We start from the raw sequence: 27,521 nt of genomic DNA on the forward strand, positions 1-27,521 counted from the left end.
CTCCAGGGAAGAGATCTGAGTTGCTTTTCCAGCAACAAATAGTCAGCCCTGAAAACATAAATAAAAGTATCATTATACAGACAAGGAAAGTTATATTTAAGAGTATATATGCATACATGTATATCTTCAAGGAATAATAATTAGTAGGAAAAAAGGCTAGCATCTGAAGGACACACAGGATGATTATATGGAGGTCTTTGGAGTGAGGAAAGGGGAGAAAAAAATCTTATATTATAAACTAAACTAAACAAACAAACAAAAAAAACCCAGAAGCAGTGCAATGGTTCAGCAATTAAGAGTACCTGCAAGACTGGTAGTCTTGTAGAGGACCTAGGTTTGGTTCACTGCTGTGACAAAATGCCTTACAGAGGCATTTAAGGAAGGGTTTATTTTGATTCACAGATTGATGACACAAACCATGAGGAAAGAAAAAGGACAGTGGCAGGACCAGGAGACAGATGTCTGCGATGAAAGTTTGGAAACGAGGAGAGATGAATGCTAGGGCTTGGGTCACTATCATTTTTATTTTGTCTTAGGTCTGCCACATTGAAAGTTGCTGCCCACCTTCAGGATGAAACTATGACACTTGAAGAAATCTATAATCTCTCTCACAAGATGTTGAAACATGCTGCACTAGATTATTCTAACTCCTGTTCAGGTGATAATCACTATTAATCATCATGCATGTTCTTGTGGTTAATTTAATTCAATAGTGTCTTGAACAATTACATTTGCCTTTCAGAACCCACTTTGTTCCAAACTAAACAAAAAATATGTGGTTGCATGTCAATCCGAGGTAACACAGATACTCCCTGTATCTATTGTCAATGACTGACTCCTTAGATATTTGGAACAGAGCATCTGGAAGCCCAGTAAACCTGTACAGATTCCCTTCTAGAAATTAGAGTAAGAGCACAATTCTTCTACATCAGTACTTTCTTCCTGTAGTGACTGGAGAATTGAGCTGCTTAGTAAATTGAAATGTAGCCTCACCAAGTTTATCAACAGGCTTTACTATGTAGAATCATAACAGATTTCTTTTGTCATAAAAAATACACAAATAATAATAGAATGGAATATAAGAGTCAAAAACAAATTTTCATGTAAGTAGCTTATTGCTTTATAACAAATCGCCATATTAATTTCACTGAGAAAAGACTTTTGAACAATTTATTTTACATTCATAAATATTCACAAAGAAAACCACCCATAAAAATTGGGAGAAAACCACTCTCCAAACATAGACCAAAATCATAAACAAATATTTGAATTCGAAATCTTTTAGAAAATACATTTGGATACGCTAAGATTTGTCTTTTAGAAAACTTGACACCGAGAAAAAATAGAAAGCAAGTAAAATTAATGAAAGTGAATACAGTGTAGTATTTTAAGTAATTGTATCAGTGAAGTATTTTTAGTGATTCAGAGACTGCAAGAACATTTGCTGGGCAGACAGCATACCACAGCTTTCATAGCAAGATGGTTTTATTTTTTATTTTATTATTTATTTATTTACATATTTATATGTCAGATCTTGGTTTCTGGTTTGAGAGCAGGCTAGAAGCTTCCAGAGACCCCATGTGATCCTAAGGGATTGCAGGCGCATTTCTTTACACCCCCAGACTCCAGGCTCTCCACAGGAGGCCACAGCTCTCCATAGATTTGTGTCTTTTAGCCACATAAGGGCAATGCCCATACTAGCCCCCTCCACAGGTAGAATGCATGACCACCGGTTAAGTAGCCTTAAGACAGATCTCCGTATTAATGAGGCACCCAAAGGCTGGAAGGGCTTAGCCAATTAAGTTTTCCTTCCCAGACACTCCTCTCAGCAAAAGATATTTACATTCAGGCTGGCCCTGAGAAAACTGGGGTACACTTTCTACCATGACAATAAACATCTTAAGACCTTAGACTGTTTTCATCGGGATCTGCTGTGAGGACAGTGGAGAAGGGCTTTGTCTACACAGCCGCTATCTAATCTACAGAAGACCTCTCTTGTGTTCCCAGCCACAGCAACTACCAACCCAAGCCAAGAGCTCCCTCTACAGCTGGACACAGCTGAAGCTTCTCTCCCCCTCTCCCCTTCATCTGAAGGCCAATCCAGCCCATGACCCCCCAACTTTGTTCTAGGCTCTTCTTCCGCTCCCAGCGGAGCCTGGGTTCCCAAGAGCCTGAGAACCAGATGATCCCTGGCCTCATCACAGGCCCGGGGACCCTTAAACTAACTCTGGTAATCCCGGGGGACCTCAGACTATGTGCCCCCACTCCAGAGCAGAGTTCTGCACTGCTTCTCATAGCCTGACACCTGGCATGGAGTGAGCACAGTCAAACTCCGAGTGTCTCACCTCCCTCAGTGGCCCTAGCCCAAGGCGAGGCAAACTCTGGACCCACATTAACCTAACATTTATTTATATTTTATTCATGGGGATGTATTGCAAGGGCAGAGGATAGATATGTTAGGAGGGCAAAAGGAGTAGCATTGGGGTACACCATATGAAATTCATAATGAAACAGTAAAAATTGTTGCAGAAATTATTTAAATTCTGACCTGGGGTTTCTACTCTGTATTAGATCCTGGATAAAAATTACATACAATCTTTATAGTTAGAGTAAACCTTAAAAAGCACAAGAGCTGAGTTGCTGTTAGAATCTACTTTCCTATCGCTAACCCCAAGTTAATACTTTTTATGTTTCATTTGGGCTGTTCTTAATGCCAATTGGCCATCCCCCACGTTCTCTTTACTCTTAAAGTTTGGTGGCTTTTTCTTCCTTCTCCTGCATTTCCTCTCATCATGATTCTCCTCTGGCCCCAAGACCACAAAATCTAACCCCTATCTTTGTCACTTCTGTCCAACTATTAGCTGTTGACCTCTTAATTTAATAATCAGAAATAATTTGGGGACAGGGTCATTCAGTGTTTTCAAGGGAACTCTTTCATCTCGAGGGCAACCAGTCTCAGGGGCCCAATATTAGCATTAAAATATAAGCAACATTAGGCCAATGTACTGCAAAAATGTTTAAAAAATAATTAAAGCCCATTTTATAAATGAGCTAATGTTACAAAATACATGCTATGAAAGGCATACAAATGGGCAGTGCTCACACACACATGTGGTATTCTGAGGGACAGGGAAACATAGCATCCATACTGGCAAACCATTATTGTGGTTCCGGTTAAAGATGAATCAGTAGTTGGAGGGAAAAAATGTTAAAGTAGACCTGAGAAAAATGTTGAGCAGGTGGAAGATTTGATGTCCATATGTGTCTTCTGCTTGTTATTTGGGCAAAGAGATAGTATTTACCTACGAGAGTTCAGTAGTGACAATTTTCTCTATTTATTGTCCTTGATATTTATTGTGTTTTGTAAGTTTTATTATGTTCAAATTAGAGAATTATTAGGGATACTTAAAACATAAAACACAACATTTTGTGTTTCTTTTCCTTCTACTACTGATGAAAGAAGGAGGAGGAGGAGGAGGAGGAGGAGGAGGAGGAGGAGGAGGAGGAGGAGGAGGAGGAGAATACTTTGTTTTCTTCTCCTTCTACTTCTTCCTCTTCCTTTCCTTCTCCTTCTCCTTCTTTTTTCCTCCTCCTCTTCCTCCTCTTTTTCCTCCTCCTCCTCTTCCTTCTCTCCTCCTCTTCCTCCTCCTCCTCCTCCTCCTCCTCCTCCTCCTCCTCCTCCTCCTCCTCCTCCTCCTCCTCCTCCTCCTCCTTCTTCTTCTTCTTCTTCTTCTTCTTCTTCTTTTTCTTCTTCTTCTTCTTTCATCAGTAGTAGAAGTAGCACTAGCAGTAGCAGTGGCAGTGGCAGTGGCAGTGGCAGTGGCAGTGGCTGTGGCTGTGGCTGTGGCTGTGGCTGTGGCTGTGGCTGTGGCTGTGGCTGTGGCTGTGGCTGTGGCTGTGGCTGTAGCTGTAGTTGTAGTTGTTGTAGTATATTTATTTGGTTTTCTAAAATGAGTTTGTCTTTGTAGCCCTGGCTGTCCTGGAAGTCATTCTGTGGATGAGACATTCCTCAAACTCAGAGATCCATCTGCCCCACCTCCCTAGTTCTGGAATTAAAGGCATGTGTCAACACTGTCTGGCTATAACACTTGCATAGTTCACTAATGTTTTAGAAAACAATACATTGTAACACAATTATTTTTCAACTGTTGCTATTGTAGGTTTGTTTTTTAATGTGGGGGGATGGGGTCCCAAGAACACCAGACTGGCCTTAAACTCATTAATATGTCACCAGGATAAATTGAGTGGTCTCAATGGATTAGCATACCACACTCAATGAATATCCTAGAAATGTTGGGAATAATTCAGTGATATTTCTGAGATACACATACATACTATAGTAGAAACTAACTTTATGTCTTCTCAATCACAATAGAAAAAATATGAGTCTTGTAAAAACATCTTTATGATCCTTCTTGAGTATATCTTTTTTTTTTGCTGACAATTTATACAATGAACTATGCATGTAACATCTGTCACATTTAAGAATCTTTCAAAATAAAACCTTAGATGTTTTCCTACTATAATTGTAAACTTATGTTTTTTCTCAAGTAATGAAAAATAGTCATGTAAATAAACAGGTAAAGCATAACTAGTGTGGAATTTGCTGTTGTGCATGTAGCTTCTCATTTTCCTCTTGTAATATTTGTAACACATTTTGGAAGCATTATTTAGAACTGATGGTCCTCTTCTTTAAACAGCTTAAACTGAAGTCAATATTTCATCTTTGATTTTCATTGTCACAAATATGGCAAACCTTTCAAAATTAATTTTTGGGTTTATAATTTGATCATTTTCTTTACAGTTTCCTCCTTCTAAAACTTGTCATATACCCACCTCTGTTTTCTTTTCAAATTCATGACCTCCTTTTCCACACTAATTGCTGTTATATACATATATATCTATGTATGTATATACTAGTTCTTCAACACATACATACAACATGCTAAGTCTTTATAAAGTTATGTGAATATACATTTTTAGGGCTGATCATTCAATATTAGATGACCGATCGTGTTTACTATTCACTGGATAAGTCTATTTCTCCAATTCTCATCAATCCACAGTTGCCTGCAATTCTTTGTGGAGGTTTGAGGCCACCCATGTTATTGTTTTCTGCTTGTTTGTTTGTTTTGTTTTAAGGTTTTGTCCTTCTTTAGCTCATGTTAAGGTGGTCTTCTTGGTGAAACTTTATGGATGGAAATTCTAGGAGACACTATCTCACAGAGAACTCTGATTCTCCGGCTCTTATAATATTTTCTCTCCCTCTCTCCCAATCATCCTTGATCATTAATTCTAATGTACTTTAAATATATTGGTTGGTACTGTGTAGGGGTGGTTCTCATGCCAGGGTTCTGTTCCAAAATTGTTTCTTGATTTGTCAGTAAATAAGCCATGGACTAATTACTGGGTGGAAGAAATAGGTGGGACTTCTGGGTCCCAAGAGGAAAAGGAACAGCTACAACGTAGGAGAGATACATCATGCTTTGAAGAGAGAAGAATCAAGCAGCTATGTGAGGTCTCTGGAGGAGCAGGGGCCTTTGGCTGCTCTTATAGGCAAGTGGTCAGGAGTGTTTAGCAGGGACTAGATGTAACCTAGCAACTTAAGTTTAAGGCAGGTGGGAGGTGTAGAAATAAGAATATTATGAAGAGCATGTTTTTCCAGGTAGGAGACAGTGCCCAGCAGCTGTGCCCTTTGCAAGTTGAAAAGGAACAACTGTGTCCATGTGTTTTATCCATGGATTCAAGTGAAGCTGGATGGAGGTTGCAAGCTAGGGCCATTCCCAGAGCTTAGGTGGGGTAGCAAAAATGACACACAAAGTGACTGGGCTCCACAACTGTAGATACTGATTTTTTTTATAGTTTTCCTGTAATTCCCTTTGTCTGCTGCAAAAAAAAAAAAAAAAAAGGGTTCCTTGATGAAGGTGAGAAATATGCTTATCTGTAGGCATAAGGAAAAAATATTTTAATATTTTTTCCTTACTTAGGAATTATGGTAGTTTAGTGAAGTGGTAGTTATCATTAGAATATTTTTTTTTTTTTACTTCATTAACTCTTGTGGTGCCTTAAAGCCTGTAATTTCTGTAAGGATAAATATCTTGCTGCTTACCTACTATTTCATTCTAGTTCTAAGTTATAGGTTCTTCTCCTTAGGCCTCTGGCCTCACAATCCATGGGTTGTTGTCTAGGATTCTAGTACCAAGTATGATTTCTATCTTGTCTGAAAAGAGATCTGTTGGTTACCACTAAGGTATGCATGTTACTACTGTACTCTTAAGGTTATTGAGCCATATTTTTAAATTTATTCTATTTTTGAGATTATCATTATCATATTCTTATCTTCCCTCTCTTCCCTCCAACACTACCCATCCCACTCACTGTTTTTAACATTTGAGTATGCCTGTGTATCTGTGAATGTGTGGGTAAATCCAACTTGCTATTGTCGGGCATTTTATCATAGCCACAAGAAAATCAATACAGTATCTAAAATGAAATAAGTGTTGTGAGGAAGAAGATGGCAGACAACATTATTATACTTTACTTTGTTAAGAGAAATGTGACCTCTCTGGTATAAAAAAAAATTCAGTATATTTTGTCTCCAAAATCCCCAGGAATAAAGCATCTTCATCCATGGATAGGCCAACTCAAATGTTTTGCTTTCTTCCAGGGATACTCTCAGGACATCTTCAGAGTCATGGTGTCATGTCAGACTGTTTTGGAGGTCCATGTGAAAGGCTTATTTCCTTTGTAGAGTCTTCACCTATTCCTATATATTCAAAGAGTTTCATTTATGTTTTTTGTTTGTTTTTTTGTTTTTGTTTTTAGTGTGTGTGTGTGTATGTGTGTGTACATTGAGGTGGATTTTTAAATTTATTTTTTGTGTAAAGTGAAATGTCAGGAATTGAATCCATTTTCTAACCAGTGTTTACTCAGAATAATATCTTGGGGATTTGATACTCTCTGCTTAATGAAACTTATTGTAAAATCGGTATGTATGTAACAATTAAATTAGATACTATAAAGCATATGGTAAGAATTGTTAAGTGGCTCATGATAAGTTCCCTGTAAATGCCAGTTGTCATAAATTTGCTTATACACTGTGTATCATTAAAATAGTTTTTTTACTTCATTAACTCTTGTGGTGCCTTAAAGCCTGTAATTTCTGTAAGGATAAATATCTTGCTGCTTACCTACTATTTCATTCTAGTTCTAAATAGCATACAGGGTACATAGAGGGAAGTTCAGACATATTTGTTAAAGTTATGTATTATGGTTGCATTTATCTTCATAATTTCCCCATGTTCCTCATGTGCTTTGAAATCAGTCAAGAAGCATGATGCTTACCACCTTCCATCAGGCACCACATCCTCAGTTACACCTTATGTTCAAGGTCCAAATGACACATCTGTATGGACAGAGAGTAAAGTTATTGCTTAGAATCTGGGAGGTTTTAACCGAATTGTGTTCCTGAGCTTCACAGTCTAAGCAAAGTCTAAAAAAAAGTCGAGCATACATAAGACTACTAATTTTGTAAATAGTATATAAGAAATTGAATGAGTAATTTAGAAGAATTTTAGGAAATAAGGTTACAATAATTATAATTGCATAGCCCTATGAGAGGAGACACACACACACACACACACACAGAGAGAGAGAGAGAGAGAGAGAGAGAGAGAGAGACTACTGAAACAAAATGAGGTATGGATTTAATGTGAACAATAAACAGTAAGAATTTTATAAGGCTTCAACTAGAGGGAGTAGTTTAGGACCTATCATTAGGCAATGATTATGGGATGACATTGAAAGAACTATCCATTAAAGAAAAGTAGACAAATTTAATACTATCAAATTAGTCATTTTAGAATGACAGTATGGAAAAAAATGAAATAATAAGTCTTGTTGGTTAAACAAGATAATCAGAATTTATAATTATTTATATAATAGAATTATATAAATATAATAGAATTTATTATAATAGTACATATTTATAAGTTACAATTTCTTAAGAAATATAAGTCATGGTGTTTCACATGAGCCAGCTCTGGAGGTGATGTGCTACAACACGCCATACCTACCGGACACATAACTTGGTGAACAGTCTGTGGGGAATTTTTACTTCACTGCAGAAAGTAATAGACAAAGAATCTAAAACACAAATTTATCCACATATCCCAAGATGACTGAGGAAATGAGATTCTATCTTTCTACATCCACTGGGGGGGATGCACTTCCCCCAGAGAGAAGAGAAAATACATGAGTTCTCAAGATCTAAAGATAGATCATCATCCAGGGTGTAACACAATTCCCCAAGTTCACTCTTCTATCTAAATGCTATTCTCTGGGGAAGAGGCAGACACACTCCTACAGTTTATAAGCACATGTATACATGTATTCTGTAGGTAAACCCATACAAAATTCTCTGTTCCTTATCATTAGCAGTGGGATGATATCATTACAGTTCATATTTTTTCTGCTTCAAGTAAAGACTCAAAGTATTAATCACATACTATGTTCTAAAATTCAGCCATCATCCCAGGAACATTCAGGCACTAAGTTTTGACTACATCTTCTCAGACGGACAAGATATGAAATGAATCCTTGGAGTTTGAAGTATTTCTACCAGATCTACATGGATAGATAGAAATTCAAGAAGCCTTCCAGGTTTGGACTGGGATATCTAACAGTGGGAGTGAGTGTTTCTCTTTAGCCTGCTTCTCAGACTCCTTTGCTCATACTGGATTGCCTCATTCAGCCTCCATATGAGGACTTCTGCCTTATATTGTTTATCTTATCTTGTCATGTATGGTTGTGTCTCTTGGAGGCCTATTCTTCTCTGAAGAGAAAATAGTGGATGAGTGAATCAAGGGGAAAAGGGAGGTACAGAAGGATAGGGAAGAATGTAGAGAGGGGAAACTGTCCTCACAATGTATTGTAAGAGAATTTATTTTAAACACACACACACACACACACACACACACACACACACACAGAGAGAGAGAGAGAGAGAGAGAGATTTTGAGAGAGAGAGAGATTTTGAGAGAGAGAAAGATTTTGAGAGAGAGAGAGAGAGAGAGAGAGAGAGAGAGAGAGAGAGAGAGAACCAGGTGTATTAATGTATTTCTTAGTATGGGAAGGTCTTTAGCAAAGCCGTTTCTTTTCTATTCTATATAACTGGTGACTAACAGATAGTGGCAGAAGAAAGCCACCAGGGGAAACAAAGAATATTAATAGGCATAAGTGGTCACTGGATTACCAGCATCTCTATTATGGATATTATGCATGGCTAGGACTCAAGTCTTCAAGATTAATGACTCTGTGACATAGGGCAGAAGTTACATCACTCTTGTTCTTATAGTTTTGGATTCAACACATGTTTTTCATTCATATTGTAGCAGAGAAAAATCTATAGCTGCAGAAGTTAGCTCTGGGTTGCCAAGACATCAATAATGTACGGAGGGCTCTAGAGAAGAAAAAAATTAGGTGGGAGAAGATTGACCTTTTTGTTCATCCTTTGAATATATTTTTGTTTTCAGAAATAATACTGAGATTTAGTACTACTAATTTCATGACTGTAAGACAATTTGCTTTCAACTACACCAGCTGATTTAGTAGACATACTTGGAGCTAGAAGAAACATTCCTAGCATGCACATCACAGATGGGATTGACCCATGACAGAGTGTGGATCATCTTCTAATATAACTCTTTTTCTCATGTCTACAGATTCCCTTAGAAAAGAATGGACTCAGTAAATGTCTCCTTGGTGACAGAATTCATTCTAGTAGGATTAACACACCAGTCTGATCTCCAAATACCCCTGTTCCTTCTATTTCTAGCAATGTATCTGGTCACTGCGTTGGGAAATTTGGGGTTGATGATTCTAGTTTTGCTAAATTCACATCTTCACACACCCATGTACTTTTTCCTCTTTAACTTGTCCTTTATAGATTTTTGTTATTCTTCTGTGTTCACTCCCAAAATGTTGATGAATTTTATATTAAGACTGAATGTCATTTCCTATATGCAATGTATGACCCAGCTCTATTTCTATTGTTTTTTCGTTGTTTCTGAATGCTATATGCTGACTTCAATGGCCTATGATCGATATGTAGCCATTTGTAAACCACTTTTGTATAATGTTATCGTGTCTCCTCAAGTGTGTTTAAAACTAATGATTGGTTCGTATTTGATGGCATTTTCTGAGGCTGTAGCTCTCACTGTGCATATGCTGAGATTGACTTTCTGTGATGCAAACATCAACCATTATTTCTGTGACATCCTCCCTTTGCTCCAGCTCTCCTGCACCAGCACTTATGTTAATAAGCTTGTAGCTTATGTCACGGTGGTCATCAACATCATTGGTTCCACTCCTACCATCTTTATCTCTTATGGTTTTATCCTGTCCAGCATCTTCCGCATCAGTTCCTCTAAGGGCAGGTCCAAAGCCTTCAGCACCTGCAGCTCCCACATCATTGCTGTTTCTCTGTTCTTCGGTTCAGGTGCATTTGTGTGTTTCAAACCCTCCTCACCTGGGTTTATGGAAGGGGCAAAAATCTCTTCTGTTTTTTATACCAATGTGGTTCCTATGATGAATCCCTTAATCTACAGCTTGAAAAATAAAGATGTTAAAATTGCTCTAAGAAAAACTTTGGCAAGGTGGAAGGTTTAACTGGATACATGTGTCTTCTTCATGCCTGCACTTTTAGCTTTAATTATACCTTGTATTTAGTCAACATATTTAATTGATAACTCTATTCCACATTTTCTTCTTATATTTTTTAATTTAATTTTTATAATTTATTGAAATGGCAAAAAAATTCACTCAGAAAATTTTGAGATACAGCATTATGTGTTGAAATATGTATGTGTGATATAATAATAAAACAAGCCTGTCTTTTTATCATTATATTATGAGGCTTAAATTAATTCATGGAAACCACAAAGGGTAATAGTTTCCAGGTTTTAAACAGTTAAGGAGTACTTATTCATTTCTATGATAACACACAGGTCAAGAACAACTTGGAAGAGGCAATGGTTTCTTTGCTTACAGGTTGCAGTCCTTCAGTAAGGGAAGTGAAGGCACAAAAACACTGAAGCAGAGAAAATGGAGGGACACTTTTCACTGGCTTGGATTCAAAGATTTTCTCTACTTCCTCCTGACTAGGACAATCTCCCTACAGTGGGCTGGATTCTCCCACAGAATAAAGTACCAAGAAATTTCCTTCAAAGTCAAGCTTACATACCAATATGTTGGAAGTAACCCCTCAGTTGAGATTCTTCTTTGCAGATGACTTTAGTTGGTGTCAACTTGGCAAAAACTAACCAGCATATATCATTTACATAATTATACATGCTACTCACTCAACTATGCACTAAATAAAGGATTCTTAAAGTTTATCTGAGAATTTTTTTTACACAACTATATACATATAGGTATATAAGATACATAACCAAATAATAATAAAATTGCAGTGAAATTGCTGATTGTTTTTAAAAGAAGTTTATTTTAAGACAATTTGTTTTTTCTTTTTGTATATGTTTCTAGTGAGTGGGTTGAGAAAGAGAAACAGAAAGACAATGTGTGTGTATGAGTGTGTGTGTGTGTGTGTGTGTGTGTAATACAATCTCACCACAAAATACATATGGAAATGTATGGCTATTTTGGGTGTCGGTCTTTCTTTTCCATCTTGTTTTGGGTATAGGGTTTCTTGTTTACTGATGGGTTTCCCAGGCTAGTGTCCCACTCACTTCTAAGAATTCCCCTCATGTCTCCTCTTCACTCCCCTCCTCTTAGGAACATTGACAGATCTGAGCTAGAACAGCCAGGTTTATATAAATTCAGATGATCGAGAACCCAGGTCCTAAACTTGAGCAGCAAGAGCTTTATTCACTGAATGAATCTCAGCCCCTGAAGCAGTTTTCAGAAGAAAAATCTATTACTCTTTTCCGTTTTAAAATGGCAAATTCACAAATTTATGACAAAGGTGGGCTTATTTACATTCATATAATGAATTATACCTTGAGGAAATGATTACTATTCCAGGACAAGGCATTGTCAATACATAAGGTTTTTAAATATTTCTATTATATAATAATCATCTTTTTATTTAAAGTATACAAATTTGCTAAAGTTTGTTTAGGACATGTTCAGAAATTTTTTTGAAATTATATCCAAAATTCAAGTCAACATTTATTTCTGTTATTGTATATGAGTATGTATGTGAAGGAGTGCTCATTGGTTTTCAATTTTATGAAGAATTTCAGTTGAATTTTTATGGGAATTTCATTTAATCTGTACATTGCTTTTGGTATGATAGCATTTTTCTCAATATTAAAACTGATAGTATCTGAGCACAGGGGGTCTTTTCCTCACTTGATATTTTCATTTTCATGTTACATATTACATATAAAGCTGTTAAATATATAACTTCAGGTTAATATTATTAATCTTTAATACCAGTATCACATATAAAAATAGGTGACACAAGAAGATTTTTATGCATACATGGGTAAGCACTGTATTGCTTGGAGTAAGGAGAGGGAACTGCGTAAAGGATGCAGTCATATTTTATTTCATTTTTCTAAAAGTTTTTAGAGTATATATTTTAGTACTTTTGGGGGCTATATTTTCATTGGTTGTTTCATTTATTTACATTTCAAATGTCATTTCTATTCTAAGTTAAACCCCCAACCCCACCCCATTCCTCCTGCTTCTACGAGGGTACTCACCTCCCACGCATCCTCTCCTGCCTCAGCACCCTAGCATTCCCCTGTGCTGTGGTATTGAGCCTTCACAGGACTAAGAGACTACTCTCCCACAGATGCCAGATAAGGTAATCTTCTGCTACATATGCAGCAGGTGGCATGGGTCCTTCCATGTGTATTTCTTGGTTAGTGGTTTAGTCACTGGGAACTCTGGAGATTCTGGCTGGTTGATATTGTTCTTCCTGTGGGGTTACTAACCTCTTCAGTTCCTTCACTTTTTTCCCTAATTCCTCAGTTGTGGTCACAGCACTTAGTCTGATGGTTGGCTCCAAACATCCCTATTTTATTTGGTCAGGCTCTGGCACAGATTTTCAGGGAGCAGCTATACCAAGCTCCTGCCAGAAAGTGCATCTTGGCATCAACAATAGCAACTGGGTTTGGTAACAACCCAGATATCCCTCAACAAAGAAATGGATACAGAAAATGTGGTACATTTACACAATGGAGTACTACTCAGCTATTAAAAACAGTGACTTCATGAAAAATTCAGAAAAAGGATAGAACTAGAAAATATTATCCTGAGTAAGGTAACCCAGTCACCAAAGAACACTGATGGTATGAACTCACTGATAGGTGGATATCAGCCAAAAAATAGCTTGAAATACAACTCAAATACCATATGAAACCCAAAAAGAAGGAAGATGAAAATGTGTATGCTTCAGTCCTACTCATAAGGGGGAAGAAATTAATCACAGGATGTAGATGGAGGGAGAGATCTTGGAGGGAGAAGGAAGGGAGAGGAAAAAGGTGGGCAGGATCAGGTGAGGGAGGAGACAAGGAGGAAGTAGAGAGGATCAGATAATTGAATGGAGTTGTGTAGCAGTTGGGGGATGGAGAACTGGTGGTAGCTACTAGAAAGTCCCAGATGCCAGAAAAACAAGAGTTTCCCAGGATCCAATAGGGATTTCATTAGCTGAAATACCAAAGGGGAGAGAGAACCTGTAGAGACCATATCTAGTAAATAGGCAAGGTTCCCTGTTGAGAGATGGGACCACTCACCCATCTCAAAAATATTAATCCAGAATTGCTCCTGTCAAAAGGAAATGCAGGGACAAAGGGTGGAGCAGAGACTGAAGGAAAGGGCATCCATGTACTGCCCCACCAAGTATTTTATTTCTTAAAATGAAAATATAATTACACATTTTTCTGTTTCCCCTTTCTTGCCTCTAACCCTTCACATACACAGTTTACTCTCTCTAAAATTCAGGGTCTTTATGTCTTTAATTGTTGTTATATATATATATATATCTATAGAATCCTAAATATATAAATACGACATACTGGTTCATAAAAAGTTACTTCTTTGTATATGAGTACACGACTGAATGTTGATATTGTTTAACCAATTTAGGTAGTTTTCATCCATGAAAAAAGAATATTTGTTTCAATCCAAACTTTCTCATTTGTCTTCAGTTCTGTATGTCTGAGGCCCCATAATATTTCTGTCCTCTGTGTTAACATTTCTCCTGCAGTCATGATTGTTTAGAAATATAGTTTTTAAAAATAGGATCTGTGATATTTCTGGTATCACAGCATGGGAGGTGACTTGGCAAAACAGTCTACAGCTTTCAGACCCAGAATTTGAAAAGCCAGAAGCAAGACATATGGACAACAACTTCGAAAAACAAGAGAGGAAAAACTCACATTTCCCTTCTGAGCTCAGATAATTGGGAAATGTTCTATTTACACTGGTAGTACAGGTTCTCTAGAGTGATTGGAAAGTATAATTGTAATATTTTGTGATGCCAACACAATCAACCACTACTTCTGTGATATCTCCCCTTTGCTTCAGCTCTCCTGTACAAACACATATGTCAATGAGCTTGTAATTTTTGTTGTTGGGTGCATTAATATTATTGTTCCTTCCTCAACTATGTTTATTGCCTATGGTCTCACCTTCTCCAGTATCTTCTGCATCAGATCCCCTGAAGGTAGACCTACATCTTTCAGCACTTGCAGCTCCCACATCATTGTTGCTTTTCTGTTCTTTGGTTCAGTGCATTTGCATATTTCAAATCATCCTCAGCTGGGTCTTTGGATGAAGGAAAATTTTCTTCTGTTTTTTTATACCGATGTTGTTCCCATGATGAATTCCTCAATTTACAACTTGAGGAACAAAGATATCCAAGTTTCCCTCTAGAAAACTCTGAGCAGGAAGAAGTTTTGACTGTTCAGTGTTGTCTTTATAAATCTTATATTTGCGTAGAGATAGTTTGTGTTGATGGGCAACAAAGGATATGTCTGTGTTTGTCTTTCTTAGAAAATATTCTTTTTATTTAAAAATTTCAGGTTTTGAACATGCATAAAGTCATAGTGTAATCCTGAAACCTATTTTTTTCATCAAAATAAATTTGAGTCTTCTAGATTTGGTTTTAATATATCCAGAGTTTATCATCTTTCTTGTTTTGTCATTTTTTATAATTGCCCATGCTGTGTTTTATTTAAAAACAATGTCTTAAAGCAATTTACCTTTTCATCCCTTTCATTACAAACTTAACTTTTTCCTACTTATAATACAAAACTATTCTTCAAATAAGTAACACTAGCATCCCAGTTTCTACTCTGTGTAAGAATTTCTCATTTGAAGTTATTTCATTTAATATATAATTTGAACATCTGATTCTGTTCTGTTCTTTTCTGTACATCTTCCATTGGAAAGCAACATACCCTTTGCAATGGCCAGTTTGATAGATAATGACTTATTGGTAATCCATAGTTTAATGAAACATGTAGAATTTTCTCCTTGTTTCAGGTTTCAAATACCCTATTAATTTATGCTTACTTTTTGCATATGTTATTTTTATTTTGAGAAAATGAACACAGAAATTTATATTTTTTCAAAACTGGATTATAGCTTGTTTTTTTTGAAACTGGATTATGGTTTGTTTTCATGACACATGTGTCTAGGGTTGTTGCAGTGGTTACTTTATTTTGGATTATTATTTTCATTATAACTGTCCAGGCTTTTTGCAATAGGGTATTGAGTTCATCTACAAATAAAAAGAAAAGTAATTTGAATGTTTTATTGGTCCTTTAGTTCAAGAAAAGAAGATATTGGAGAGAATGAGTGTGAAGGACCGACATTAAACTAGAAGCCAGTGAGACAATGAGTAAAAGATCCTCTCTCCTAGGAATAGGGAAGGGGTTTTGAAAATCACATTACTATCTGAATCTTAACTTTCTTCTATAGAGCATGGCTAATATTTCTCTTGCTCTGTTAATCTCACACTGTCTTTTGCCCCAAATATGATAAAGCATGAGTATTGCTCTGAGTGATGAAGATTGTCTTATTGGGAAAGTAAGAAAGGCTACGTTTGTTGAAAGAAAATCTTCTGGTCATATTGTCCAGGAATTTCTAGATTAAATTAATAGAGGTGGAAAGATGCTTTCTGTCTGTAGTTTGCACTATTCCAAGGGATGCCATTCCAAACCATGAAATGATTCTTTTTTTTTTATTATTATTTTTTATGTTTTTATTTTTGGTTTTTCGAGACAGGGTTTCTCTGTGTAGCCCTGGCTGTCCTGGAACTCACTCTGTAGACCAGGCTGGCCTTGAACTCAGAAATCTGTCTGCCTCTGCCTCCCAAGTGCTGGGATTAAAGGTGTGAGCCACCACCGCCCAGCCCATGAAATGATTCTTAACGATACTCTTATAGACCAGATTCTAGCATAATGGTCCTCAGGGAGGCTTTATCTCGCAATGTACAGGAGCAGGAGCAGGAGCAGATGCAGAGACTCAGACTCAAACGTTAGACAGAAACTGGGGAATCCTATGGAAAAGGGGGAAGAAGTATTGAATGAGTAAAAGGATATATCAAGGTCACCACAAGAAATCTGCCCACAGAATCAACTAACCAGGGCTCATAGGAGATGACTGAGAATGAACCAACAAAACAGGGAGTCTCTCTAGATATGACCTAGGTCCTCTGCATATATGTTATAGTTATGTAATTTGATGTTCCAATGAGACTTCTAATAGAGGGAGGAGGAGTTTGTTCTGACTCTTTTGCCTGCTTTTGGGACCCTTTTCCTCCTACCAGTTTCCCTCATCTAGCCTTAATAGAATGGATGTGCCTAGTCTTAATTTAACTTGATATATCATGTATGGTTGATAACTATGGGAGCCCTACCCTTTTCTGAAGGGAAATGGAGAAGTGGATTTTGGAAAGAGAAAATGTGTGGAGGAGGGAATAGGAGGAGAGGAGGAAGGAGAAACTGCAAATGGAATATAATATATGGGAGAAAAATAAGTTGAAAAAGAAGTAAGGTGAGCAGCAGCAATCTCTTTTTTTCTTGACTGTGGACACAGTGTGGCAATCTGCCTTTCACTTACGCCACCTTGATTCCTCATCATGATTCTCTTTATGTTAGTCTGTAAGCCAATATACATCCCTTTTTGTTAAGTGGTTCCTCTTGGAAATTTTGTCACAGCAATGAGAAAAGCAACTGCTGAAGCACTGAATCAAAAAACATTTTGCAATCACAGAATATAGAGACAACTCTTCTACCTCTACAGCGATAAGGTACTAATGAAAAGAGCCCTGGATCACACATACATGTCTACAAAGAAACATGCAAATTTTCAATGCGCTCATTAGCAGGGCCCACCATTACTAGTCACTAGGAATATTTAAATAAAAAGTATTACCAGAATTTAATTCTACAGGTCTTGGTGGTCACTGTAAAAACCAAACAAAACAGATGAAACAACTTTCTGAACAGAACACCAATGGCTCAGGCTTTAAGATCAAAAATTGATAAATGGGATTTATGACACTGAAAAGGGAAAAGACACTATCAATAAGACAAAACGACAGCCTACCAATTAGAAAAGGACCTTCACTAACCACATTTCAGTCATAGAGCTAATATTCAAAATTCATAAATAACTCAAGAATTTAGACAATACAAAAGACCCAATTAAAAATGAGCTGCAGAGTTAAACAGAAAATTCTAAACAGAGGAATCTCATATAACCAAGAAGCACTTAAAGAAATGTTCAATGGCCTTAGTCATCAGGGAAATGCAATCAAAACACCCCAAGATTCCATCTTATACCCATCACAATGTCTAAGATCATGCTAGCAAACATGTGGAGAAGGGGTAAAACTCTTCCATTGTTGATAGAAATGAAATCTTGCACAACCACTTTGGAAATCAATTTGATGATTTCTGAGAAACCGGCAATAGTTCTACCTCACGACCCAGCTATACCACTCATGGGCATATGCCCAAAAGATTCCTCAGTATACCACAGGGAGACTTTTTCAACTATGTTCACAGCAGCTTCATTTGTAAAAGTAAGAAACTGGAAACAAACTAGATGTTTCTCAGCTGAATGATGGATAAAATAATGTGCTACATCTATACAATGAAATACTATTCGGCTACTAAAAACAAAGACATCATGAGTTTTTCAGGCATATAGAAAAATACTTACAGTATGTACTCATTTATAAGTGGACAATAGTCATAAAACACAACCATGCTACAATCCACAAAATAAAAGAAACTGAGTAATTAGGGTGTCCTGAGGAAGGAGGTAGGAATCTCACTCAGAAGGGAAAACTAAATAGTCATCAGAGGTTGATGGATAGAGAGAACTGGGTAGAGGAAGAGGTGAGGAGGGGACCCGGGATGGCAAACAGGTGTGAGAAGAGAGGCTGGCAAAAGTGGGCTGAGAGGGAGAATAGAAATCTATTTGTTTGGGGTAGGAGGTGGGCATCTCTGGTGACTATCTGGAAGCCTGGGATGAGAGAGGATACATAAAATCTATAAGGATTAACCCTAGCTTAAATTCCTACCAAAGGGTAATATAGAGAATGAAATGGTCACCTCCTGTACCCAGACAGAACTTCTATAGGAGGAATGGGGACATCAATCCACCTACAAAATCTTCAATCCAAAATGTGTCTTGCCTACTAGGTTTGCAGGGATTAAGATGGAGCAGAATCTGAGTGAATAGTCAGCTAAGGACTTTCTTAACTTGAGATCTATCATGTGAGAGAGGCAACCTCTGGCACTATTAATGATACTCTGCTATGCTTGCTGGTAGGAAACTTGCATGATTGTCTCCTAGATGTTTCATCTAGCAGCAGATAGAGGAAGATGCAAATACCCAAGCCAAACATCAGGCAGACTCAGGGACTCTTATGGAAGAGCTGAAGAAAGAAGTGAGCAAGTTTGAGGGGTTAAGAACACCACGGGAAGACCCACAGAGTCAACTAACCTGTGACCAGGGGAGTTTTAAACCCTGAGCCACCAATCAGGGAGCAGGCAGAAGCTGGACCCAGAAAACCTACACATTTGTAGCAAATGTGCTGTGTTCATGGGGTTCCCCTAACACATGGAACAGGGGCTGTTTCTGTCTCTGTTCCCAAACATTGGATTCTTTCCTCCTCTTCTTGAAGCTCTGGTTGAGCCTCAGTGGGAGGGGACGTGCCTAGACCTACTAGGACTAGATGCTCCCCAGTGGAGCGTTACACAAGAGGAGTCCCCTCTCTGAGTAGAAGAGGCAGGGTCAATGGGAGAAGAGATTTGTAAAGGTGGTAAGGGGAGGAAGGGGAACAATGGGAAAAATATAATGTGGAATTTTTTGGCATACATAAACTTTTGTATAGACTCATGTTATGAAAAGAGTAAGCCAGGTAGTAGTGGCGCACGCCTTTAATCCCAGCACTTGGGAGGCAGAGGCAGGCAGATTTCTGAGTTCGAGGCCAGCCTGGTCTACAGAGTGAGTTCCAGGACAGCCAGGGCTACACAGAGAAACCCTGTCTTGAAAAACAAAAACAAAACAAAACAAAACAAAAGAAAAAGAGTATAGACCTGACATTCAGACAGTCATCCTAATTAAAACATGACTTTAGGTAAATTTTAAAAATAAATAAAAGAACTTATGGTTTTCCCTTTTTTGTAATAATACCTAATAATTAACTGTCCTAACAAAATGTTCCTTGGAAGGAACAAAATATTGCTAAGATGGTTATAACATTCCTTATCTAAACTGATCTCCTAAAAAATTTGTGGAAATATTCATAATCTTTTCTATGCTCTTGAAATGCTTTTGAATAACTCTATAACTACAATGGTTTCTATGCATTCTTTCAGTCACTAAGCATATACACTTAGGAATACATTGTGTTCAGTGTTCAAATGAGCATGGCAATATACAGACAGTAACATTGCCTAGTTCCTGGAATTCCATCTATAGACCAGGCTGGACTCAAACTCAGAGATATGCTTGTGTTTTCCTCCAGAGTGGAGGAATTGAAGACATGGGGCACCACTGCCCAGCAGAATATTTGAACTGAACAACATAGTACATGAATCAACTCTCATATACTAAGTCAATTAATTTTTAAAATTATGTATAAATAACAAGATTTTCAAATGATAATGGAATAAATATAATTTCTTATAAAAACCAGAAAGAGTACCAATATGAATACCTGACTCACATCTTTAAAAAATTTCACATAGTGAGTTTCTATGTAAATGCAAACACTAAAATTTAAGGCTTACTGAAGATAATAATAGAGGAAATTTGTGATTTAGGGTTAGGCAAAAATTAGGAAAGAATTAGAAGACAGATTTATAAGACAAAAGTACTTAAATTGGACTTTATAAGATAAAACTGTTTTCTTCTAAAGATAGTGTTGAAAGCATGAAATCAAACCCCCAATTACTGACTGAAGTTCTCAGAAGTATCCAGTGGGTGCTTAGAGAAACCACTACACAAAAAAATTTGATCCTTTAAAATTGTTTAAATAATAAACATCTCTCTCTCTCTCTCTCTCTCTCTCTCTGTGTGTGTGTGTCTGTCTACCATCTTCTATCTATCATGTATCTATTTATCTGTCTGTCTATCTTCATCTACCTATCATGTATCTATATGTCTGTCTGTCTGTCTGTCGGTCGGTCGGTCGGTCAGTTGATCGATCAATTGATCTATCTACCAATCTATCTTTATTTATATTTGGCATTCTATGGTCTGCAGAACTCGAAGTCATTTAAAATCTTTAAAAATTTTTAGAGAAATTAATTAGGAAGCTTGGAGTATATTCCGATGGAAATTCTTAATTAAGATAAAAAAAAAAAAAAAAGAAACAGCAAAACAAGCAGTAGATCCCTCTACAGAAATCAAGATAATTGGGGAAGTTGGGAGTTTGCATTTCCATATCTACAAGAAGGTGTATTTTCCCTAAAGAGAAACTTGCAAAAAATTTTAAGTCCCAAGGGAACTAAAGGCACTTCATGATCCAAGTTGTAAATACAATCACCTCATTTTCTTTTTATATTTACATGCTGTCCTCTTGGGAAGGGAGTAAGTCTACTTCTACTCCATTTATAAGCAAATGAGTTGAGCCATTTAAGTCACAATAAAAACTTGGCCTTATCTAGTGGCAGTGTGCAGATCATAATAAAGTTAGTTTCCTCTGCTGTTGGAGAACACTCCAAATTCTAATAACAAAATATCACCTGTAGTTCAGAAGTATTTTCAGAGTATATCAGGAATTAAGTCTTTATTATATTTTCTTAATATAATAAAAGCAACAAAAGCTTTGGAATCCAGAATTTCTCTTTTACATATAGTGAAGAGCAAAGGTAAGAAATCTCTGAATTTTTGCTGATATATTGATTTTCTGAATCCCACATGTATAAACATTCTTCTTAATATGAGACATATGTCAACATGACATTTGATCTGATGTCAAAATCTCTAGCCTTATTCATAGCTCTACCAGAAATAAATTGATACATATGACCATTAATGAGTGGCCAAGGCCTCAACCTCCAGTTTTATATGTGTGGACAGGACTCTATTGAAAGAATAAATAAATGTGAGGGAAATGTTTCTTTCCTCATCTTTTTTCACTTAACTTCATTTCCAGAAATTATATTTATGTTTTTATCAATGTCCTCTGTATATGATAGTTTCCTGATGTACTGTACACTTTTATGTGCTCAGGTAGGGCTAGTCTCACATGTATTCAACCCAAATTCTTTTCACTGGTGGTGAAAGAACCATGATAGGAAGAAAGATCATTACCTAATGAGAACATTTTCCTGTGTCTGCAGATTCTCTTAGAGAAACATGGCCTCTACAAATGTCTCTTTGGTGACTGAATTCATTCTGGTAGGTTTAACAAGCCAGCATGATCTCCAAATACCCCTGTTCTTTGTGTTTCTAATAATGTATATTGTGACTGCATTGGGAAATTTGTGTTTGATAATTCTTATTATGTTAAATTCACATCTACACACCCCTATGTACTTTTTCCTCTTTAACTTGTCCTTTATAGACCTCTGTTACTCTACTGTGTTCACCCCAAAAATGCTGATGAATTTTATGTTGAGCAGGAATGCAATTTCTTACATGGGATGCTTGACCCAGCTCTATTTCTTTTGCTTTTTTGTGATTTCTGAGTGTTATATGTTGACTTCAATGGCCTATGATCGCTATGTGGCCATCTGTAATCCACTCTTGTACACTGTTGCCATGTCCCCTAAGTTGTGTTTGAACCTTATGCTTGGTACATATGTAATGGCATTTTCTGGTGCCATGGCTCACACAGGATGTATGCTAAGACTGACCTTCTGTGATGCTAACACCATCAACCACTACTTCTGCGACATTCTCCCTGTGATGCAGCTCTCCTGCACCAGCACCTATGTGAATGAGCTCGTAGTTTTCATTGTTGTGGGCATCAACATCATTGTTCCCAGCATCACCATCTTCATCTCTTATGGTTTTATCCTCTCCAGCATTTTCCACATCAAGTCCAATGAAGGCAGGTCCAAGGCCTTCAGCACCTGCAGTTCCCACATAATTGCAGTTTGTCTGTTCTTTGGATCAGGTGCATTTATGTATCTCAAACCATCTTCTTCTTCATCTATGGATCAAGGAAAAACCTCTTCTGTATTTTATACAAATGTGGTTCCCATGATGAATCCCTTAATCTACAGTTTAAGGAACAAAGATGTAAAAATGGCCCTGAGAAAAACTCTGAGCAGATGGAAGTTTTGAAAGGAGAAAACACGTATCTGCCTGTGGCTAGGAGGCATGCTGATATTTTGTATTTACTTAAAATGTGTTTCAGTGTAATATTTTATTCTATTTTTCCTTCTTAGGCATTATTCTGTTTTTAAATTTAGTATTTAAAATTTACCACAGAATACCTGGAAATATAGATGCATTGTATCTTGATTAATGACACCCTTATTTTATTCATGTCCAAAAACTAAAATATTTAACATTTTAAACTTCATTTCTCATAGTTTTAAAGTATTTTTCTTTTGTTTACCATTTTCAAGATTTTTAATGATTTTTTGCCATTTGTTGAATTATGCCTAATATTTAAAAAAAATATTTGAATTTATATTGTCATTTTGAATTTCTATGTTTTTTTTTCTGAAAACTAGAATGGTTCTGTAATTGATCAAGTAGACTAGTACAAGTCTGATCATTTATCATTGGTTGTAGGGTTTTTTACATTTTCACTCATAAGGTGTCTTTGGGAATGCAAGTCAGAACAATGCCTTTTCTTTTTACTATGTGATCTCCATTTACTGAAAATAATTTTTCTTGTCTTTCTTTTATTAGTAGTAATCATACTCTGTTTACATGTAAAATGATATCCCACTTCCCAGTTACCCCTTCTACCAACCCCACATCCCATGATACCCCACTTCCTGGCTACCCCCTACACCAACTCCATCATACATTTGCTCTCCCCCTTCCTTTTGTCTGTCTGAGAGTGCCCCCCATCTGCTCTCCCCCTTCCTTTTGTCTGAGAGTGCCCCCCATCCACACTCTCTTGTCCCACCATTCCAGCATCCCCCTACTCTGGGGCATCAAATCTCCCTGGAACCAAGGGCTTCCCCTCCTGTTGCTGTGGAGCAAGGCTCTGCTACACATGTATCTGGAGCCAAAGATTCCTTTAGGTATACTCCCTAGTTGGTGGTCTAGTCTCTGGAAGAACTGGGTTGTCAGGCCACCCTATATTGTTCTTCCAATGGGGTTGCAATCCTTCTCTGTTTCTCCAGTCCTTCTGCCAGCTTCCCCATCAGGTTCCCTGAGTTCAGCCTGATTTCTGGCTTTGAAAATCAGTCTGCCAGTTCCTCAGAAAATCGGACATAGTATTATCTGAGGATCCAGCCATGCTATTCCTGGGCTTATACCGAAAAAATGTTCCAACATATAACGACATATGCTCCACTATGTTAATAGCAGTCTTATTTATAATAGTCAGCTGGAAACAATCCAGATGTTCTTCAACAGAAAAATGGATATAGAAAATGTTGTACATATACACAGTGGATTACTACACAGCAATAAATACATTCTTAAACTACTCATAAAAACTGTCAGAAACATCACAGTTTGCACCTGCACTCTGTGCTTTCTGCTTCTATCAGGAAACAAACCTATCAGTCTATCTTATACTGCTTACATTCACTTACTGTGTGGACTAAATACTGATGCCCAGAAAGAACAGTGATGTACTGACAATAAAATACGCTTAAGTTTCCCATTTTTTTTCCTGATTTCAAGTCAATTGGTCCTAGATATACGTATTCTTAATTCATGTTATTGTTTTTTATTTGAGGAATTGCAACTTTGCAAGAATATTTCTATTTTTAAAAAATGATTTTTCTTTTCTGTGTGGTGCATTGTGTGTGTGTGTGTGCGCGCGTGTGTGTGTGTGTGTGTTCTCAGTTATAGTTTCCAGTTTGTTGATGATTATTGTTTTTGTAGAAGCAGATAAAACCTTTTGGAATAGGAAGTTGAGTTTATCCATAATATTATAAATAAAGGTATCTGAGTATAACTCTGTATTACAGTATAATAAAATAAAAGATAGAAAAAGCACGAAATAATAGGTTTTTAGACCAGGAATGAAAGAAGCTAGGCATGTAAAGCCACTCATTGCAGAGGCTTTAAAAGGGAGGTTTGGAAATCACCTTCCCTCATAGTTTATATATGTCATATGACAATAACAATCCTTACTGAGTGCACATCCGCAGAGCTTTAGGTAGTGGAGTTGCTTACACTGGAAGATGGATATAAATCAAGCATCATGAAGACAGCCATGGCAAGAGAGCTGCAAGTTGTCATGGAGACTCTAGGTGGGAAGATCAAATTTAGTCTCAAATGAATGTTGAGAAAATAGCTCTCCCTTTAGCTCCAATGATTTTTTCTGAAAATCCCTAGAAATATCATAAAGATCATTTCTCTTGACAGGGTGAATGCTCAGGTTATTGGATAGTAAATGTAAACTCAAACTGGTCCTGAAAACAAATCATTCCTATATTGATTGGCGTTTATGAAGACAAATCATTCTTGAGTTGGCTGGACTTTATGTCCTATTCTTATATGAAATTTAAGTTGCAGAATGTATAAGGTACAGGTAGCAAATAAGATTTTATTTGTTTTTTTGTTTGTTTGTTTGCTGGTTTCCTTGGTTTTTGAATTAAACTGTTAGTGAGAATTTTAAGAGACTCATTTTATTTTACTTTGTATTTTATTTTACTTTTATTTTATTTTATTTTATTTTATTTTATTTTATTTTATGGTTTTCAAGACGAGAGTTTCTCTATGTAGCTCTGTAGCCCTGTCTATACTATACCTCCATCTGTAGACAAGACTCATCTCAAACTAACAGAGATCCACCTACCTTTGCCTCCTGAGTACTGGGATTAAAGTTATGGGCCATTACCTCTGGCTAAGACAATGTCTTTTTAAGATACGAGAGAATTGGATATTTTTTCTTTTCTTTTTGTTTGTTTTTCAACAGGGTTTCTCTGTGTAGTCCTGGCTGTCCTGGAACTCACTCTGCAGACAAGGCTGGCTTTGAACTCAGAAATCTACCTACCTCTGCCTCTTAAGTGCTGGGATTAAAGGCATGTGCCACCACTGCCCAACTGGATTTTTTTTAATGGGCAAGATAATGTCGATTTTTGCATTTCTTAGTTTGAAGGACTAAATATCCATAGCAGCATCAAAAAATAACTTGAGAAATAACATTTGACATTTTCAAAGGATGGATGTGGCTGGCCTTCCTCAGGTCAAGTTGGCTATTTATTCAAGGAGTAATGAACTATTCTGGTGAATACAGATATCAGCTATTGTGGTGGACCAATATGATGTAGGTAGCATGGATTCTCTTCAGAGAATTGCCAATATTTCTCCCAAAATCCAATTAAGAAGGCTGTAAATGGGTGGACTCTTGCTGGCATTAAGACACACCTTTTGGGGTCATCAAAACCTTCTACATTTTTTTTCTGTTAGCCACTGTTACTATGGAGACCCTTCCTAACCCCCAGTTACAGGCTTTGGACAGATCCCAAAAAAGTACTCCCAGTCCCCTATCTGTACCCACCTTTCTGTAGGAGGCATTTATTACAATGAAGCTCTTATACCTTTTCTAATAACTGAGCTATATGAGCCTGGGCTAATATTTACCAACAGAGGGTTGCTTGATTACTATGCCTGTTATAAACTATAATTACAGAATTATCATGAAGTGTTTCAATTCTTATTAAAGTTCATATGACACTTTCTGTGTTGTCTTGAGCCATATAGTAGTGGGTTATAGCATTTTGTAACTCATTACCTAGAGATACAGATACACATACATCTAAAAGTACAGTTTCCACATACATTGACACATATTTCAATGTGTACCTGCATGCACATGTGTATACACATGTATGCACACACACACACCACAAGTACACAAAAAGCAAGTACATATACTGCATGCAGGCATACACACACACAGAGAAAATGGAGAAAGAAAAAATAGTTGGTCCTTAGTTCTTTTCTGTGTAGTTAAAAGTTAGGATATTCATCTCCTTGACTGCTTACAGCCTGAAATGTGATGTGATTTAACAATAAATGATTAATAGATAAAAATTGTATTTAAATGTGCTGAAGAAAGTGTGCTGCAAATAAAAAGAGTGGAAATTCTGAAAACACCATTATAAAAGAGATGCAAAATCATAAGACAGAATGAGGATATTACCTAACATAAGGACCCAGAAAAAAAATTTTCATTCAACACTAACCCTGGATTAAGATTACAGTGATAAATATTTTGAAATTTCTTTTCAATATGGTACTAAAATTTCTAGACTCAGTCATTGGGGAAAAAAGAACAAGAAATCCTGATGTGAAGAATTAATATTTATTAATAAATCCCAGGTGGTGTTGCTACAGCCTCAATGGTTTATGTTCCAGAATAAGAAACACCACATACAGAGCTTTGTCATTTTAATACACTAATATGCTCTAAGCAGCAGCACAATAGCTGGGTAACTTGCTAACCTGCATGCTTCTAGAATCTACTTCCCACTGGTAATTCTGAATTACTATTTACTAATTTCTATGTTCCATCTTGGCTGCTCTGAACTCCAATTAGTCAGTGATCTGGACCACTTTCTTGGTCCAGAGCCCAAGGTGCTCTGCTTGATTTTCTACCCCATGTCTCCCCCCTTTCCACAGTCTCCTGGCATGGTGGATCTCTTTCATCCTTCTCCTCATGGTCCCAAGACCAGGAATCCTAAAATCCAGTGTATGTCTTTCCTCTTCAGCTATTAGTTGCTGGCATCTTTATTTACAAATCAGGATCAAGGTGTAACAATTATCCAAAAACTATTTGTAGGCCCTCTCATGCAAACTGCTTTGGGGGACCCAATTAGTATTAAAACATAGTAGCTACAGTGAAGAATAATGAATCCTCTTCAGAAAGGATA

General features: G+C 36.9%; 2 protein-coding genes across 2 annotated transcripts; both read left to right on the plus strand.

The window, feature by feature from the left end:
• Positions 1–8,420: 8,420 nt before the first annotated feature.
• Positions 8,421–11,375, plus strand: LOC143438811 (olfactory receptor 8B3-like). The gene is made up of 2 exons (XM_076924497.1): positions 8,421–8,661; positions 9,723–11,375. Exon 2 carries the CDS (start codon positions 9,739–9,741, stop codon positions 10,666–10,668), a length of 930 nt encoding a protein of 309 aa, XP_076780612.1. The 5' UTR covers positions 8,421–8,661; positions 9,723–9,738; the 3' UTR covers positions 10,669–11,375.
• A 9,780-nt stretch (positions 11,376–21,155) lies between these two features.
• On the plus strand, positions 21,156–24,295 carry LOC143438996 (olfactory receptor 8B3-like). Its single transcript, XM_076924701.1, has 2 exons — positions 21,156–21,368; positions 21,843–24,295. Exon 2 carries the CDS (start codon positions 21,859–21,861, stop codon positions 22,789–22,791), a length of 933 nt encoding a protein of 310 aa, XP_076780816.1. The 5' UTR covers positions 21,156–21,368; positions 21,843–21,858; the 3' UTR covers positions 22,792–24,295.
• Positions 24,296–27,521: the final 3,226 nt, after the last annotated feature.

Source organism: Arvicanthis niloticus, chromosome 26 (assembly GCF_011762505.2).
Source record: "Arvicanthis niloticus isolate mArvNil1 chromosome 26, mArvNil1.pat.X, whole genome shotgun sequence".
Classification (NCBI taxonomy): domain Eukaryota; kingdom Metazoa; phylum Chordata; class Mammalia; order Rodentia; family Muridae; genus Arvicanthis; species Arvicanthis niloticus.

Excerpts from the sequence above, each read along its gene's own strand:
- LOC143438811 (XM_076924497.1), top strand. The coding sequence starts at position 9,739 with ATGGACTCAGTAAATGTCTCCTTGGTGACAGAATTCATTCTAGTAGGA.
- LOC143438996 (XM_076924701.1), top strand. The coding sequence starts at position 21,859 with ATGGCCTCTACAAATGTCTCTTTGGTGACTGAATTCATTCTGGTAGGT.